General features: G+C 37.4%; 1 protein-coding gene across 1 annotated transcript; it reads left to right on the top strand.

The window, feature by feature from the left end:
- The first annotated feature begins 1,019 nt into the window (after positions 1 to 1,019).
- LOC148673356 (DEP domain-containing protein 1B-like) lies at positions 1,020 to 17,928 on the top strand. Its single transcript, XM_088629734.1, has 11 exons — positions 1,020 to 1,198; positions 3,914 to 4,179; positions 7,645 to 7,786; positions 8,234 to 8,361; positions 9,200 to 9,330; positions 9,897 to 9,944; positions 10,125 to 10,265; positions 12,999 to 13,165; positions 13,317 to 13,493; positions 15,403 to 15,588; positions 15,980 to 17,928. The coding sequence occupies exons 1-11, from the start codon at positions 1,151 to 1,153 to the stop codon at positions 16,139 to 16,141; spliced, it is 1,596 nt and encodes a 531-aa protein (XP_088485860.1). The 5' UTR covers positions 1,020 to 1,150; the 3' UTR covers positions 16,142 to 17,928.
- The last annotated feature ends 1,897 nt before the right edge of the window (positions 17,929 to 19,825 follow it).

The raw sequence follows: 19,825 nt of genomic DNA, 5'->3' as shown, positions 1-19,825 counted from the left end.
CAGCTGTGGTATTGTCCACATACTTGATGATGGTGTTTTTGCTGAACTTGGCAGTAAAGTTGTGGGTGAACAGGGAGTTCTGAACAATGTTTACTACAATAAGGTTTTGTCTTGTTTCTCAATTATATAATCTATTAGTATTTGTTAAAAAAAATCTGGTGTTCTAAGTCTTGCAGATTAAAACTCAAATTGTATATGGCCAATAAAGTGATCTCTTATTAATTTAGGGAGCCTCTTAAAGTTATGCCCACATGTACAAGGTGGGACAGGTCTGCAAGTCTCAATATGGGAATGTTACTCATCTCTTATTTTACCTTTTAAATTGAATGGCCACAAATAGTTGAGCTCAACCTCTACAGAAAAGTAAAACATGCAGAAAGCACGAAGGGATACAGGCAGAAAAATCTCAACTACTATCTGCTTATGACTTGTACTTTCCAGTTCAGAGCGTTTCAAAACTCGATAGACAACAGTTTATCACTTTTACAGAGATTACATAGTCTAATTACTCTATTAGTAGATGTTAATGGCTAAGCAATTAATTCCAGTAAATACCAGTAAATGTTCTTTTGAAATCAGCTGTAGTTCCTCTAGGGTTAGAGCATGTGCTAATGCGCAAGGGGGGTCTCACAGGTGGTGAGACAAGAGGATACGCTACAAAGAAATCGAAAACTCGGATTCGTAGCCCGTGGCTTTTAAACTGTTCGGTGGAGAATTAAGAGCTACAACATAGGAGTATTAACAAAACAAAAAAGCAGAAGGTTCTAACGACTTAACATGCAGGTACTTGAATAAAAAACGTAAAACACTGCCGTCATGCGACAAGACACAGATAACGTACAGAGTAAATTGCACTGGACACCAATTCATTTTCAGATTTAATATACAGTGCCCCTGAACACACACCCTCTCCCGATTCTCCGCAGTAAAACTTCCCCTTTAATGAACCAGGAACAAGGCCTTTCCACTGACCACATATGGGCGCAGACTTGATCACGTGCCCAAAAGCCAGTGTCCAATCGCAGCGCTCGGTTGCCTGTTCCCAGATTCAAAGTTTGTTGTACACTGAATATAAGCGTGTCTAATTTATCGCGTAAAATGCTTAAATTATTATAGATTTAATTCGGACACAAACTTGGATAACGTTTGTATGGAGGAGAAAATGATCGGCCCAGGCCCTTACAGGGCAACAAAGCTGGTAAGTCAAGTTGGGTGTTTGGCAGGGTCAGGGACGCTGAAAGGTTAGGAACTTTTTCTGTGTGAAAGCATGCGAGTAAAATCGCACCCAGAATGCAGCACCCCTTTACTTTTAACAGTTCAGTCCCTGAGGTTGTAAACTGTGCATGATGTTTTTTCTTGCTGTTTTGTTTAGTTGAGAATCACATGGACGTAAAGGAAGAAATGCTTATATTACCAGTGGCTCTTAAAGCTAGATTTTTGCATGATCCAATTCACATTCGTCGACGTTTTCAGTTACCCAAGAACAAAATAAAGCTTTGTCCAATTAATGGGCAAATGTATTTCTTGTTTTTTTTGCTAAGACATGGATTGTTTATAACTCTTTATATCATAAGTCTCATAACTTTCTAAATCGAATCACTTTTACAGGACTTGTTTTTATTGCGATTAATATTCGCATAGGGTAGTGAACGTATGAATTAAAACTAAAGAGCAAAATATTCATGTTAACTAAATGCGCTATCGTATGTTATTAAGAAAACAAGAATCTAAAAATTTAACGTTAATAGGGCACTGAACTTGGAGCTGGTTTATTTTGTAATACAGTACACCAGTAATACCAAGAAGCTGTCAAACCAGCCCTCCCAAAACTGAAAAAAGTCTGAAAATAATTATAAGGGTTTTTAAGCAGATCTTCATGTTACACAGTATTTTTTGGATGTTCAATGAATTGAAATTTGCACATAGTGTTGAATAAGCTTAATCATGAATATTATGAACATCCTTTATTATGCATTATTTCTTGCAGAATGTATTATTAGCAGTATTCAAACAATCCAATATTACAGTGCATAAAATCCATAGTGCCAGTAGCCATATCACCCTGCAGCTCGCAACTGGCAACCCACTGAAGCTAAGCAGGTGAGAGTCTGGCCAGTACCTGGATGGGATTCCTCCTGGGAAAAACTAAGATTTCTGTTGGAAGAAGTGTTGGTGGGGCCTGTAGGTGGTGCTCACCCTGCTGTCTATGTGGGTCCTAATGCCCCAGTATAGTGACGGGGACGCTATACTGTAAAAAGTCACTGTCCTTCAAATGACCACAGAGAGTCAGGACCCGTTTTGTCTCATTAGAAATTCCAGGGGTGTTTCTTGAAAAGAGTAGGGGTGTTACTCTGGCGTCCTGGCCAAATTTCCCATTGGCCCTTACCAATCATGGCCTCCTAATATTTCCCATTTATGAATTGTCTTCATTACTCTGCTCTCCTCCCCACTGATAGCTGATGTGTGGTTGGTGTTCTGGCGCACTATGATGTGGATGCTGCACATTGGTGGTGGAGGGGAGTCCCCATTACCTGTAAAACGCTTTGAGAGGAGTGTCCAGAAAAGTGCTATATAAGTGTAAGCTATAATTATAGTCAAAACTGTAATTCCTCTGTATGTGTGTCTACACCTGTGATCTTAAATCCCACAAAGTTAAAACTATTCTTAAAAACGTAGATTATGCTAAAGTTTATCAAACAGTTTTTAGAGAAAGACAATGTGTGTGTCTTTAATTTCCATTGTCCTAAGCTGTCAACCACTCCTATGAAACTTTAATCTTTGTAATGAAGGGTGTAGTCTAACATAAGGCTATTGACAGCTCCCGAACTTGAGCTAAATGAGGTGAGAGAGAGACATGAAACGGGCACAAACCAGTTAACTTCTCGATCAAGAACTGGTTCTGTTATGTGAATAGGAAATAGATTTATAGAGGAGAGCATCTAAAAGAAAATTAAATGCTTGGAAGTCCACGGCTAATCATTTCCTGATGTCACTGAATACTTCATATTGCCTCTGATCATGTGTGGGATAAAATTACAAAATAGAGAGGTTATCAAATCAGTATGAAAATTAGTTTCTGATGGCAGCAAATTCTAAAGATTAATTTCAGCCTCTAAAGTTACAGATTACCATGTGGTACACAGCACATGTTCTTTATTGTTCATCATAGCTTGGTAATAGAGTGATCATCAAGCTTAGATAAATGTTAACAGTAAATACAACAGTAAAACAAACGATTTTACACCATGCACAGATATTTACAGTTATGTGAGTTTCAGAGCCTTTTAAACACATCATAAAGTCAAACATTCTTCTGTTATAATCTAAATGCAACAAAGCCTTAACAGAACCCGTGTCCTAATAAAATGGATCTTATTCAGGACTAAATCTCTAACAAATGCTGACCAATGGGAACTAATTTCTGTGTTCTTAACAAAGACATTCCTAGAATAACTGGTTTCAAGTCAAAATTTAAACAAATGCTTTCACAGCAGAAGCATGTGATGAAGCTGAAGATAACTGTCTTTCTTTCTGTTTGTCTTTAATTCCTATTTGTCTCTTCTCATATTTATGCTGTGGGCCATTACTATGGCGGATTGTTAGGCTTTACCTTACTAGGAATGTCCCAGTTGCTGTAGAAACTGTATGATTTAATATGTCCGTGTTAGTTATCCATCAGTGATATTGTTAAACTTGAGTTAATTACAATTCCTTAAAGCTAATGAACTCCCCAGTTGCCCCCCACCCTCCTCCAGTCACAACAATTGTATTAGAAAAATTCAAACAGCTTCTTTAAGATGGATTGCTTGACTGCCTTTGCCAAGATAAAGCATCAGAAATGCTTTGAAGGGGAATCGGACCATAACACGACAAAAGATGATTAACCAACATTTTCTCGTTTGAAATCTTGCAGTGGAATGAAACCATTAAGCTTTTCCGTGCTGGAATGCCTCTGAGGAGGCACAGGATGCATTTCAGAAGCTATGACAGCTGCTTCACTGCGTCGGAGGCTGCAGACTGGCTGCACGAGCTTCTTAGGAGCAACAACAACTTTGGGCCCGAGGTGACGCGGACTCAGACGATACAGCTGCTGAAGAAGTTCCTGAAAAACCATGTTATTCAGGACATAAAGGGGAGGTGGGGCACAGAAGATTTTGAGGACAATGGGCAACTGTACAGGTATGCAGAATGTTTAAATGGAAATATATTTATGTGCTAGTATCGTTTTGTGCTGTTGGTTTGTATATACAGTAAACGTATGTTTTTTGAGGAGATTTTTTCCTCCTTTTCACTCAGAAAAGCTAATAAAAATGGATTGTAGATGTATGTGAAGTAACTGAAGGATATATTTTACTAAAAACATCGTAATTTTCTATAAAAACATAGAAGTAAGGCAGACCTGATTGACTATTTAATCTGTGTTCTCATAGGATTTTTGGTATTAAATTATCCTGAAATTGCTCTAAAACTTCACGTCTATTTGACCTTCATTTTGTTAAAGCTGATATCTGAACTTCTTTCAAAGAAAAGTCTGAAAAAGATCCTCAAAATTATGAACTATTAGCGACCAAACAAACAGAATGGCCTTTCATTTGTGTAACCTTTGTGTTTTATGTAGGCTGGACATTTTTATTTAAAAAATGACCTACAGCAGTGAATATGCTAATCGAAGCCTTAACTGAACTGACAAGTTGCTTGATTGGTATACTTGGAGTTTTCCCCCTTGGAAGCTTGGGATTTTATTGTACTTATCAAATGAAATAGTGGCAGTCTCCAACATGTTTGAGATGGGGGAGTCAAACTATTCAAATTAATCCTATTATTAAATCAAATAAAGGTTCAGTTGTGTAACTGAGAGCTTGGCTGGGACAACTAGCAGGACCAGGATTGGGAAGCCTGGGCCTATGCTCTGCTTTTGAAGTGGTTAGCCTTTTAAACTAACATACTTAAAACATTTGATGTTTGTAGGAATTTATCATTGTCACGACATTGTCATGACATTGGGTATTGTTTCTATGGTTTAATGTGCCATGGCATGGCTTATCGAACAAATAAGATGCTTCCTAATGTAGTACTGTGAGGGTTTTAATTTCCTGTAACGATTGAAAATTAGAACAGTAAATTGCAAGAGTACTTTGACCCAAAGATCTGTTGGCGAAGAGTTCTTGGTGAGTTTAAACTTCCTACTGAGAAGATTGGCTGGGTTGCTCTGCTGTCCTCCTTAGCAGCTGCTTGCTATGTGCTGGGAGTGTCCTATGTGCAGAGAGAAAAGAAAGAAAGAAGGGAGAGCTTTTTCAAGTGTTCCTCAGGGCAGCTCTGCTGGAAGTTGGTGTCGTGTTGAACTCCGGTTTCTGCACAATTGCCTACTTGGGGTCTGCAAGTTATACAGGTGGAAGAACTCGGTTTGTCCCGGTTATCACTTGTTACTGAATATGCTTGCAGATGCAGGATGTTGACATAAAATAATCAAACTCTTATTCCATTGATATCAGTCCAGCTGTCTTCTTCTGTTCATAAGTAGAGATATCAGGTCAGTAATATCTTGGGCAGAATTCTAGACTTTGTGCTCACTCTCTTGACCCACTGTCTTGGAGAAAAATTCTGACACAGACTGCTTGCAGTCACTTGGATGAGAATCTGAGTTGCCATGTTAGTTTGAGAGTGATGAGGTTCCGGCTTTAAGGTGTGACATGAGAGCTGGTGATTGTTTAGGGATGTTATCAGGTATAGTCATGGTATATGGTACCCAGCCTGCAGGTCCCTCATTGGTGGATTGTTCTTTGGGTGATGAACAGTGACATTGGAGCTGTGGTCTTGGGGAGAAACGGCCTATAGACTCACTGGAGCCCATCTGCATTATATATCATTAGATGGTTCAACTTTATGACCTTTCTTATCAGAGGGGCCTCTTAGCTACATTCCTCAGCATTTTCAGCTAAACCCCAGCTGCCTTGTTAAGGAAAAGAAAGATTATTAGAAATCTTTATTAACACTTAGTTCTAACCTTGCCGCTACACTAATTTTCTGTTTTCACTAACTCACTGGGCTATTAATCACTGGATTTATTTAAAGCTGGTTTTTTTTGAGAGTGTGACTGTTTTTTGGGGTTAAAAATTTGCGCATCCCCCCCACATATATTTAAAAAAGAACCATGCACAATCAATGCAAATAGCACCAAAAATTATATAAGAAAAATCGAGTAAAAGCAAGAGTACAAGAGTAAAAAAATAAGTTTTGAGCTACTGTTTAAAAATATCCACAGAGCCAGCCTCTCTAATTTTTAGGAATACTATTCCACAGTTTAAATGCATAGTATCAAAAGGCTACCTCTCCAGTCATCCTATGCTTAATTTTTGGAATAATCTTTAAAAGTCATGCGCTTGTTGCACTGGCCTTGATGGATGAAGCTGTTCGTACTGTAAATTCCATCACTTGTTTGAGTTCGGGGGCATTTTCTTAGCCACGAGGGCTTGTCTATGAATTATATAATGCGTCCACAAAGCAGACGGAGCAACGGCCTGTACTTACCTGAGTAGCCCACTGTGTTTGCCAGTCATAGTTCGTGCAACGTCTGAGCAGATTTCCACACACTGGTTCCAGTCAATTTCATGCTCACGTACAGATGTGTCAAGCAAAAACGAAAAGTTGATCGCTAGTGGCACGCTCGGGAAGAGGACGACGGAACAAAATATTCCACATTAATTTCTCCCTCTTCAACAAATCTGGTGTAAACGAGCATTTGTGCATCTCTGGAGACATTCGTGGTCTCGTCAAGTTGTAAAGAAAAGTACACACTAGATTTTATCTTAGCGATCACCTGCTCTTCCACGCCATACGCCCAATGCGGTTAGACACGGTATCATTTGACACTGGTATCAATGCTAGCTGCTCTGCAGTACTTTTCCCATACATGATTGGAACCATTTCCTAAGCGCGCGATAAAAAAGTCTCACCTAACATGTGTGGCTTCCCAGTTTTGGCTATCCAGTTAGATATGACAAAAGACAACTGAAATGCCTTCTGGTTCACAGTGGTGGCTTTTTGGAAGGTAAATTGGCCTCTTAGCTTAGGTAGCTTTTGTTCAATGATTTTCTAATTTTCTGCGTTTATTTTTCTGTTCAGAGTTTCTGCTGTGTTTCTCCACATTATCTTTAGCTCTCACTCTTCCAGTGCCACCTATTAAAAACACTCCATTGCTTGGTTAATCACAACTACCTTGCGCAAAAGTAAAAAAAGTGCTACAAATATAAATGCAATCGTGGCCCACCCAATAGAAATTTAATGTAGCGCCCTCGCCGGGCTTACCGCAGAGCAGGCTGGGAGTTTTAGCCAGGGGATGGTCTGTCTGCTTGCAGAGTGACCACTAGGTCACCCTGCTAATGTAAATAGTCTTAACCGTGCAGTTATATCTAATAGTTTATTGTCCTTTGATGTGTTACCACCCTGTAGGTGCGTACATGTCCCGTTTATCGCCCTAGTGTGTGGGTTAACCTTTGGTTGATTCTGTCTCTGTTGCCTATTGCACGACATGGGGGTCGTGACATTTCATGTTGTATTGTTCTTATTGTAACATGCTTGTCTGCAAGGTGTCTTTTCAAGACACACCCAAAAACCAGCAGTCTGAATTTTGAATTTTCATTTCAGATTTCCTCCATCGTCGCCTTTGAAGCCATTACCAAAACGTCCTCAGAATACTGAAAGTACTTCAATTCCCAGATTTCCAAACTGGGACGATTATGAGCAAAGAGACATGCAGGAAAATGTGCCAGTGAAGCCAATTATTGTGGTATGTAAATGTAAAATAAATCCTTTTATACTTCTCATAAACCATTATTTTTAGACATAGGGAATTAAAAATCTCATATGATAAGGTTGTATACCTGCTTGTTGAAGCTCTGGTTTAATGTTGTTTTTTTTTAATGCACAATTAAACTTTGCAGGATTCTGCTGCATCAACTTACTGGAGGCATTGAGTTATTCCTAATAATAACACATTTACACAATCTTTGACTGCTGAATGAAAGATGAAGAGCAATAGAGTTTGGTTTGTTACAATCTGTCAGTGTAGCCCAAAGAATTTAAGGGCAAGTGTTTAAAATGGCTTTGATAAATCGGGACTATTGTATAATACCATGGTCAGTCTATTAGCCATAAAACACTGGAGAATTTCTCTACCACAGTATTGATGCAAACATTTTTCTTACATAAAACTGCTCTGACGTTCTTGTTTTAGAATTCTGAAATGTGGAATAAGAGACATAGCATTGCCATTGGAGAGGTACATGAGTGCAAGCTTATACGAAGGAGAGAAATAACGCCAAGACATGTTGAACAGATCTGGAAATCCATGACTCTAGCACAGTATGTACATTTATTTTGAGCTGTTTACTCCTCAGCCATCACAACATTATCTACAATGACAATCAACATATTTGGATGTTACTTGACTGTTTTACCGGCTATGGGCCCAATTTATAAAGCACTTTCCCCAATTCTATTGTTTAATGAAAGAAGGTAAATTCTTCGGATTCATCAGAATATTGGAAGGGAAGCTCTTGGCAGAAACTTGTATAACCAAGGGTTCACATGTTGTACCTTTCAAATATATTCATACACTTAGCAGACTAACTTAGTTGATTTAACATGAAAATCAAGGTGTACATGGGTCATTTTTTCAATGCAAGTCTAAAATCTTGATGACCTTCACTATTGCATATGCGAATAAAACATCTGTCTAAAGTAATTACATATGCACTAGTTCAGTATGCATGATGATCATGCTTTGTTTGTCAGTTCTTCCTGTAGCCCTTTAATGGATTCTTAAACTTCTCATGAGGGATATATACATCACTCCTATATCCAAAACCTCTCCAGCTCCTTCAGCTTGGGCAGCCTGTATGTGTGATCTCCTTTTCTCTGCTCATATCATGGGTTTAATAATACTGTAATAAGTAAGAAATCATTCTGTAGATAGTCCTTAGATAAGGTTTTTTGTTTCCTACACATTTTCATTTACATAGCCTGATGTTTACATCCATAACACGGATTGTTTTACGATTTCTCTTATTTGTTCTTGTGATTTGTCATTTGCAGTACAGCTTGAATTTACAATCCATTACAGGTTTGTAATGTAAAATACAGGGGATTTATGAAAGTGGTCTGTCATTACTAAACCTTCATTTTTTTTTATCTTCAACAGCTTACAAAGGGTACTGGGCCTGAAATCCTTAGATGGAGTTCTAGATGCAAAACATCTCAATCCAAAGTATATAATTCACAATGTGTACAATATTAACAAGCAGGGAGTGGTGGTACTTGAAGACAAATCTCGTAAGTTTCCATTCCAACAATTGATGTTTAAAATAAATTCTCCCAAGCATGACAGAATTAATCAAGAACTATGTTTTAGATTTGTCTGTAATAGTAATTATATTAAAAGTCAGACTGTTTGTTTTTATTTTTAGGGAGAACCCATTAACAAGATGTTACATAAATAATGAACTATGTCTCTTATGATCCTGTCTTCCACACCAGTATAATTTCTTCTGCTTTCAGCCCAGGTGCAAATAACACTGCTGCTTAATAAAAATATTTAGAAAAAAACTGGCCGAGGAGAAACTCAATCTGTTCATGTGAATGAACGTCCCCAAGCTGATTGTGTTTGCTGTATAAATTTTGGGTTTGTGTTGTCATTGCATTGTTTTGTTAGAGATCTCACAAGTTTTTTTTTGGAACACAAAAAGTAGTATTTAACTGAATGAAGGTATTTAAATTAAATCTGTGGATCAAAAATGCAATGCTACTTCTGTGGAGGGGGAAATCTTAATTTAAAAAAAATAATACCTTATATCTTTGTATATTAAACATTGTTTTTTCTTTGTTTCTTGTCAAAACAGAGGAACTTCCTCACTGGGTTCTATCTGCCATGAAATGTTTAGCAAGCTGTGAGTATCCAGTGTGAATAACTATAATTTCAGCCCTATTGAATCTTTATTTTCATTAGTCCTTCAACCTACATTACATTTGCCAATTAATTTAAACATGCTGGCATTGGTCATTATCCATAATGTGGTGTGGTGTATGTGAAACAATTTAAAAATGGTATAATTTCCATTCCCCCTCAGGGCCAAACGGCAGTGAGCTGAAGCAGCCGATGTATCCTGGCTTTGAAAGAGACGTCTTTAGAACAGTTGCAGACTACTTTCAGAAACTGAAAGAACCTCTGCTAACGTTTCAGCTGTATGAAATGTTTGTCAATATCCTGGGTGAGTGCTCACTACAGGTGACTCCTCTGACTGTCAACCTGGTGCTTTGCTTGACTTTAGTTGTTCAACTTTGACTTGAGTTGTAATAAATATAAATTATCTGTTGACACTTCGTAAATATGTGCACATACAGTGGTCTGAAAAAGTGTTTGCCCCCTTCCTGATTTCTTATTTTTTTGCATGTTTGTCACACTGAAATGTTTCAGAGCATCAAACAAATTGAAATATTAGACAAAGATAACACAAGTAAACACAAAATGCAGTTTTTATTAAGGGAAAAAAAAATCCAAACCTACATGGCCCTGTGTGGAAAAAGTGATTGCCCTCCTGTTAAAACATAAATCAACTGTGGTTTCTAAAGCTTTGGGACTCCAGCGAACCGCAGTGAGAGCCATTATCCACAAATGGCGAAAACATGGAACAGTGGTGAACCTTCCCAGGAGTGGCTGGCCGACCAAAATTACCCCAAGAGTGCAGCGACGACTCATCCAAGAGGTCACAAAAAAACTCACAACAACATCCAAAGAACTGCAGGCTTCACTTGCCTCAGTTAAGGTCAGTGTTCATGACTCCACCATAAGAAAGAGACTGGGCAAAAATGGCCTGCATGGCAGAGTTGCAAGACGAAAACCACTGCTGAGCAAAAAGAACATAAAGGCTCGTCTCAGTTTTGCCAGAAAACATCTTGATGATCCCCAAGACTTTTGGGAAAATACTCTGTGGACTGACGAGACAAAAGTTGAACTTTTTGGAAGGTGTGTGTCCCATTACATCTGGCGTAAAAGTAACACAGCATTTCAGAAAAGGAACATCATACCAACAGTAAAATATGGTGGTGGTAGTGTGATGGTCTGGGGCTGTTTTGCTGCTTCAGGACCTGGAAGACTTGCTGTGGTAAATGGAACCATGAATTCTGCTGTCTACCAAAAAATCCTGACGGAGAATGTCCAGCCATCTGTTCCTGACCTCAAGCTGAAGCGCACTTGGGTTCTGCAGCAGGACAAGGATCCAAAACACACCAGCAAGTCCACCTCTGAATGGCTTAAGAAAAACAAAATGAAGACTTTGGAGTGGCCCAGTCAAAGTCCTGACCTGAATCCGATTGAGATGTTGTGGCATGACCTTAAAAAAAGTGGTTGGCTCGAAAACCCTCCAATGTGGCTGAATTACAACAATTCTGCAAAGATGAGTGGGCCAAAATTCCTCCACAGCGCTGTAAAAGACTCATTGCCAGTTATCGCAAACGCTTGATTGCAATTGTTGCTGCTAAGGGTGGTAGTTATTAGGTTATTAGGTTTAGGGGGCAATCACTTTTTCACACAGGGCCATGTAGGTTTGGATTTTTTTCCCCTTAATAATAGAAACCTTCATTTAAAAACTGCATTTGGTGTTTACTTGTGTTATCTTTGTCTAATATTTCAATTTGTTTGATGATCTGAAACATTTCAGTGTGACAAACATGCAAAAAAATAAGAAATCAGGAAGGGGGCAAACACTTTTTCACACCACTGTATATTAATGTGTGACTACAGGGCTTTGGTCACACATCTTTGAGATGAGAAAACTGGGCAGTATGTTTTTCAGCACTTACATCACTCAATCACCTATATATTCAGTTATTTCAGTCCTCATTGACCCAACCATGAAAGGCATTTCTGTGTGATTTATGACATTAATACTCATGTTTGTTGACTTTAAGTCTTTCAGGCTTATAGTTTACTTCAGGGGGAAATTTGCTCACAATAATGCTTTCATTCAATGAGTATACAGTAGTGTAAACATTTGGAAATGCCATACAGGGAGGCTTTGGGAAACAAAAAACCCAATTCCTCCCTTTTCACTCCTCTAAATTCTTTATGTAAGGTACTACAGACATTGGTGAGGATGTTGTCAAAGTACATTTTGGGGTACATTTGTATTAATGAATTTGATTTCTCTTAATACATCTCATATTTTCCTGATTACTGTAAAGGTTAGAAATATGCACAGACTTGTATCACCTTGTGGCTTTTTTTCTTCACCCTGATCCCTGGATTGCTAATGTCTTCACACTCTGCAACAGCTGACTGGTTCCTGTTTAAAATGTAGCACAGGCATTGATGAGGAAGTCATGCTGTAATTGTAACAGCTGTCAAATATCACCCCATACCAGAAAAGAAGTCTGGGGTGGGATGAAATTTTGCCAGATGCGTTTTGCCCATTATTGATAGGTTTGATGTTGCACTTTAACTTAATCTTAATTAGTTCAAAACAAAATTGTTCAGAGAAACTGTCACATGTAGGCAATCAAAATGCAAGAATGCCTAATTAGTTGAGGCAGTTATGTTTAAATTATTAGTGAGTCTAGGCATTAGAATGGAAAACAATACTATTATTTCCCAAGCTTCTTTTGTATATGGAGTATCCAAACATTTGAATTATCCTGTAGTCTTCTGCAAATACTGTTTTCACCCAGTTTAATCAATTTCATAATCCCAGTCGTAACTAAAATGTACATTAACACAGTCAAAGGTATGTAATCTCATTTGCTAAAAATCTTTATGCAAAATTTAAAGTACAACTGCTTGTATACATGCTCTTATATTTGTGTCACTGTGATCTCATTTTAAATGAGTCTCTTTTCACTTTAATTACTGAAGTGAAATGTTACTGAAATGTAACAATGTGAATTACTGAAATGTTTTCGGACTTGAATAAGCCTAAGAAATCCTGTTTTATTCTTTGCTTTTTCAGGTGTTCTGCAGAAGCCACAGGTAGCCACAGAAGCCCTTCAGGTTTGCTGCTTGCTTCTACCCCCAGAGAACAGGAGGAAGCTTCAGTTACTGATGAGACTCATGGCACGGATTTTGCAGAATACAAAGATTCCTCCACTCAATAATGCCATTGCGACAAGGACGCTGGTATTTAATTTGATAAATCTTTCTATACATGTTTTTTTTTTAAATATAAGCACCTGTGTTCAAAGACATAAAACATGTGAAGGCTTTTTGAATGTTGCTTGCAAACCCTAGTGTTTCCGTATAAGGTCTTGTGCTCTTTTGCCTTAAACAGATGGTTCAGACATTTTCACGGTGTATCCTCTGCTCAGCGGATGAGGTGGACTTGGATGAACTGCTTGCCACTAAGCTTGTCACCTTTATGATGGACCACTATGAGAACATACTAAAGGTCCCCAATCGCCTGCAAAAATCAGTGGAGGAGCATCTGTCTCAGTTGCAAAGAGTTCAGGTGAGGATCTTTTTATCAGTGGAAAATCATTTACCACAGCCAGCTGCCAGCAGTGTGTATTAGGGAATCCCAAGTTACTGTCTGTGAAGATAGTGCTGTACATCAATACATCTCCTGCTTTGGGAAGCATTGCCTTTGATATTTTTTCATTTGTTTTCTCAGAATTTTGATTAAGTACAAACTTAATGAATCCTTATCCAAGATCTGTACACTAAATTCTTCTAAAAATATAAATGCAAATAGAACATTTTCTTTTTATTTATTGGTACAAAGTATATGAAACCTTCCTGTTTCTTTGGTAACCAGTTCTGTATATCATAAAACTTTAAAACGTCTTTGAAACTCATGTGTTTGACAATAGACCTATGTGATAATGTGATGCGTAACACCTCTAGTGCTAAAAACTATTTAACCTACCATATATAACCAAATGAAGACTTTAATATAATTCATTAAACTTTGTGAAAAGAGAGGTAAAATTTCTATTTTAAATATGAATTCTGCTCCTTATAGTGGGGCATGTGTAACAGTGCGGGTTCTTGGGAGGAGCCATAGCGAACACTAGTAAAAGTCAACACTGCGTTTGAGGAGGCAGAGGCATTGATGTGAGCAAAAAGAGGGAAAAACAAATAAAAGGAAAATGAAAAATGCACTAAATAGGGAAATAGGCTATTTCCCTAAATAGGGAAAAGAGTGAGGCCAAAAAAAAACTCGACCTGCTCTGGTGAGTCCCCACATTGGGACAGGCGAAAATGAAAAGAAATAGAAACAAAAACGTGGCCTCAACACTCTCCTCTCAATCTCTCTGGGCTGTCGCTGGAATGTTTTCCCCTTGTGGGGGTCTGTAATATTCTCCCCTTGCGGGTTCTCAGGACTGGAGTCCAGCTTACTCGTCCCTCCGGGGAAGTGCTCAGTGTGTCTTAAAAGGCCTCCACAGCTGTGGCTTATCCTAGATTAGCCAGGTCAACTGTGGTTGCTAAGACAAGGCGTTGCCCTTAATCCAGGGCTCTGCCTCCAATGAACACACCCCATGTAACGCCACAGCTTGTTGTTGATCTTGGTCTTGAAGTAAGAGTAATCAGATATCTGGCATTGTACACAAACATTAAAATGTGATAACATAGGAAAGTTTAAAGGAGAAGTTAATAAATTAACGTTGAGAAAATGTTTCTATAGGAAAAACGTGGAGCGCAGATCAATTCAACGTGAGACCCGCTACACTTCAGTAATTTATGTCAAAGCTCAAAAGTAAAGAGAAGAATAAAAAGTCCACTTGGTTTTATCGATCGCATAAGCAGACATCTGGAAAACCTGTTATTTCTGTCCCAGGGGCTCAGTTTGGATTAGCTTTGTTTACAGTCATAATTTGTCATTCTTGTCAGTTCTTCAGACTTTTAAACTTTCTCTCTCCACAACTCTTTCACTATAGGAAGAGAACAGGCACTTTAAATAGCAGTTTAAGAATTGTGGCTTCTCCGTTGGATCTGAACTTCTCAAATGTGAAATCCTTTACAATTCTGCAGTTTTCCTTCTTTACCACAATCATGCACCTGAAACATTATTGGTACATTTGAAATGAATATTACCATGATATTAAAACAGTTATTGTTATAAATTGTACAATTAGTTCTATTTTTGCTTAGAAAATTGACATCACTGTGAAAGTTATTAGTTGATCAGAGGGTATGCTGATCAGTACCTTCTCTCTAAAAAAGCTTGTTCCACTGCAGGTGTATTTTTGCCAGGATCAGGTTCTACTGACTTATGATGAAGCTCAAAAGTAGTAGTATGTGTGCTTGGCTCCGGAAGCAAAATGTTCCATGGAAGATGGCATGCAAGCCAATAAATAGGTTCTGAATCGGTAATGGAAGAGCCTGTACAGAACAGGTTGTATTCTTTTCACCTCCAGATAAAGTATGCTGGTGCAGATGCAGATGCCTCCTTTGTTTCTCACTCTTACTGCAAGCAAATCAGTAAGGAGGAGTTTGAAGAGCAGAGAGCAAACAACACTCAGGCCCCAATGGCTGAGCTGCTGGAAGGGATCATCAAGGATACTGAACTCTCTGTAAAGGACAAAAAGAAGAAACTGAAACAGGTAAGGCAGAAAAATATCTTGGTGCTTGAGTGAGAAGAATCCCCATTTGTCATCCGCCAATCATCGGCAGGATCTTCAAAAGCCTCTTCACAACCCAAGGAAAACTACGTATGCAAGAGCATGCTAGGTAATGTGAAGTATAATAGATGGCAATCCATCGAACAGGTGCTCTTTGCTTTAACAGCATTTGTTAGTCTTTCCATACCCATAAAAAGGCTGTTGTGTAATACAAATTGATCTGTAATGGTTACCAGTGCAATTAAAACAGCATGGCTAAACGGTAAGTGAAAGATCACCATAGTTAAGTATTTTCTAGAAAGAAAAAAAATAATGAATGTATAACATTTAATTAATACTTAAATGTTTACAGGTCCTTTTTACTTCTCTCCAGTTTCAGAAATCTTATCCAGACATCTACAAGATGAGGTTTCCCACAGCAGAAAGTGAGGCAGCTTTGTTTCTGGAGAAACCCAAGCTAAAGCCACAGCTGATGTTCTTCAAACTGAAGAAACCGTTCCAGCCATTTCAGAGAACCAGGAGCTTTCGGGCCTGAACTGTTTCTGGTCGAAAATATCAGTGTCTACAGAGATTTCAGTGAAATCCCTTAATGTTTTGAGACTGAACTAGTAGAAGACATGCGGTGCTTTCAAAGTCACTTCTTGTGTCATCCTGCTAAAAACCATTACATGATCTCTGATGTGATTGCTTGATGCTCTTGTGATAACTGAAGTATTACTACTGTTTTTTAGGAATTATTTTCATTCTGGTCAAAAGTATCTTTCTTTTTAATCGCAGCCATTGTAATGTTAAAGCATTGTAATGTGGTATGAAAAGTTTTAGTGATTACTTTTCATACCAAAAATGGCATATTAGAATTTACGGTGCTATACTAATGTAAGCAAACATCTCATAAGTAATTCCTTTAGGTTTTTTATGTTTTTACAGATGGTATAACAAAGGGATGTTACTTAATGAGCTTTATCCATTTAACACTGGAATATAAGTGAGTTTTTGATTCCTTGAACTAGTATCCAAGCATAAGCTTAATAAAATACTGTACAATATTTTTATCAATTTTGTAAATGCATTATTCTGACGCAGTAATTAGAATGAACATGCTAGTGGTTTGTTTACAATGTGGCATGTAGTGTTTCTCTGTATAGCCTTCTCATTTTTGCAAATGTCTCGGTTTTTTTATATTTTTGAAATGCAAAAAAACCCAGAACGGACACTTTCCAAAAGCTTCGTTCTTTCATTGTTCATCACTTCCCAAGGATATGTTGAAAGAAAATATTGTACTTGAACCACAGGAAAATATCAAAGTACACTGTTTTGAAAATCCTTTATTTTAACACTGGATTGTTACTTCAAGTGATTGTTACTAACTTAAAATTCTGAATGGTTACTCCCCCCCCCCAATGTCATACTGCTAAAACAAGTTATGATCTCTGTTGCAGAACACCTTAGTAAATCCTGTAAATACTTGATTGTATTTTTTCACACTGGATTTCTACTTAATGTTTTTAAAGGTCCTATTTCAGCTTTTGTCTGTTACAATTTTGTTGTAGGTCATATACAAGCAACACTTCATGTGAGTATTAAAGTATTCAAGAGTAGGAATGTTTGATGCTGTACATTTAAGCTTTTACAAATATGTGGGCACCTGTTTTTCAAAGTTTGTACCTTGTATTCAGAAAGCTTACATGTGTATTAGCTGAGTAACATTTTCTTTGGGTTTTCACAGGTAGAGGTATATTGATGCTTTCTAAGAAGTCATTTGTCTTATGCCTGCAAAACTGAGTTCTTAAACTGTTGTAAATTTAACGTTGTGGTACAATTGTTTATTTTTGTATATTTGGAATATTTTTGCTTTTAGCTTGAGGCATGGTTTCTACTGTATGACTACTAAGCTGAGTAACTTACATTCCTGATCTTGGACACAATGTTTAAAGACTGTATAAGCTGCAGTTTAAAAATTGGCTTCAGTCTGAGGATGTTACTGATTTTTTTTTTTAATAAGAAAATGTCCTATTTAACAAACTGACTTAAATCTGTATTCATACTGTAAATGCCAAATGAGGTGAACACTGACTGTGCCTGGTTCAATAAAACATTATTGGATTGTGACAATTTAGCAGATGCTATGGTAAGTGCCAGTCATTTTATATTAGAATATTCTTTGAGATATTTAAGGAGAGAACATTAATGTGTTTTTTTTTTTTACCAGGTTACCGTCTCAATTGTAGTGTCACTAAATAGTTTAACTATACTTTGTTGTCAGATCTGTCAGTTTAGTGTGGAGTTCCTGTTATACAGTATTAAATTGTTTATCAAAAAGTCTTTATGCGTGTGTAATGGGTTATTTCAAAAACAGGGAAGTGTACCCTTCATGTTGATGTAATTTTTTTTTAAATGGTCAAAACCATTTTTTAGTTTGTTACCATTTGTTAGCTTCAAGGGTTTATATGAGAGTGACATCCTATATATAGGCATTTCAATTTCATAAAACATGGTGAATGTAATCAAGATTTATTTATGCATAAGAACACCTTAAATACTTGTTGATGTACAGTAGTTATATTTTGTAATGAAAAATTGTGAGGCCAAGTTATAACTCACATCTTGTAAGAAGAAAGCTTAAGATCTTACTTTACTGTCATCTTCAGCACAACTAAAGAAGGACAAATATATAATCACAATTGTGGTGCAAGTGTGCAATTCAAAGACTTATCAGCTGCACCGGTGCAAACAGTCATCAGTGTAGTATAAAAAAAAAATACTACTAAATCTGTTCAGAGTAGCATATGCTCTTTACACATCTTTCTTAGCTGATTTCTTTACTGTTTTGCAGGCGAAAGGTGAGACAAGTGATAAGTTCATGTACCTTTCCTCGTGGATCTGAATGTCTCCAGCTTTTTGTTTAATTTTTTTAAAAAATTAAAATTTAATTAAACTGGAGCCCCCCTGCTTCACTGCTATGTACTGAATGGTTTTACAGAAATGACCCAACAAGGGTATTTGTTGTCTAGTTAGTGATGGGAAAAAATCTTAATGTGCAACATGAAAGAAATTGCACACATTGTGTTCATTGTTGTAAATTATAATTTTAAAAGGATTTTTTTTTTTTATACCCTAAGCTTTTAATTATTAATTGGCTCATTACTCTGCTCTCCTCCCCACTGATAGCTGATGGTGAGCGTTCTGGCGCACTATGGCTGCCGTCGCATCATCCAGGTGGGGCTGCACATTGTTGGTAGAGGAGGGGAGTCCCCATTACCTGTAAAGCGCTTTGAGTGGAGTGTCTAGAAAAGTGCTATATAAGTGTAAGCAATTATTATTAAAGGTTAGTTTGCTGGGGCTAGAATTCATTTCAGATTAATCCACAAGAGGTCACTGTTGGCATGTTTAATTATGCTTTCAAAGAGTTAGTATTTGGTATTGCAAAACTATTGATAAAATTTGTGCTTGATTAATTTAAAATATTTATTCAAATGTACAGCCTATAAGGAATATGTTGTTAAGACGTTGGAAATAGTATGAAATCTTTAAGGATAAATATTTTTATCAGTATTTAGATGAGAATGTTCCAGCATGAGGCGTAAGAAATTCTTTCATTATTAACGTAATACAAAGATAATAGCTAATCTAATAAAGTATTACATACTTTTTGTTGAGAAAATCTGTTCATAACCATTATGAATTTTTCTTTAGTAACTTATTTCCCTCATTTTTCATCTGGTATCAAGTAAAAATAAGAATAAACTCAAAAGTAAATTCAAAATGTCACCTTAATGTGAAGTTATTTTTAGTTTCCTTACCATTATACAGAACATCCCTAGCTGTTTGGCAAAGCTGCATTTGTAAGTGTAAAGTGTGTGAAAATCCTTGTCTTGGAAAGATTATCAATGAGCTACAGTATGTACAGAAACTGGACCGTTTGTTGCACAAGGATCAAAACACTTTGACAGCTATTCTTGTTCATGAAACTGGAATGATATTGTAATAAACGCAGGTTTCGGTACGAAATAGAGCTGGCATGGGCCTCAGGGAATGGGGTTGAACAACACATTTATTAACTCAAACCAGGGAAAGGCACACACAAAGGAACAGGAGTTACAGTGCTGCACCTTCACTAACACACAGACACGAAGGGAAGAGGCTGTCTCCCAGCCTCCGCCCCACTATATACAGTCTATATATTATTATTATTATTATTATTATATACAGTCCCATAGTC

Source organism: Lepisosteus platostomus, chromosome 4 (genome assembly GCF_059453375.1).
Source record: "Lepisosteus platostomus isolate fLepPlt1 chromosome 4, fLepPlt1.hap1, whole genome shotgun sequence".
Lineage (NCBI taxonomy): Eukaryota > Metazoa > Chordata > Actinopteri > Semionotiformes > Lepisosteidae > Lepisosteus > Lepisosteus platostomus.
The sequence above is the reverse complement of the archived record's forward strand: the minus strand, read 5'-3'. Positions and strand labels throughout refer to the sequence as shown.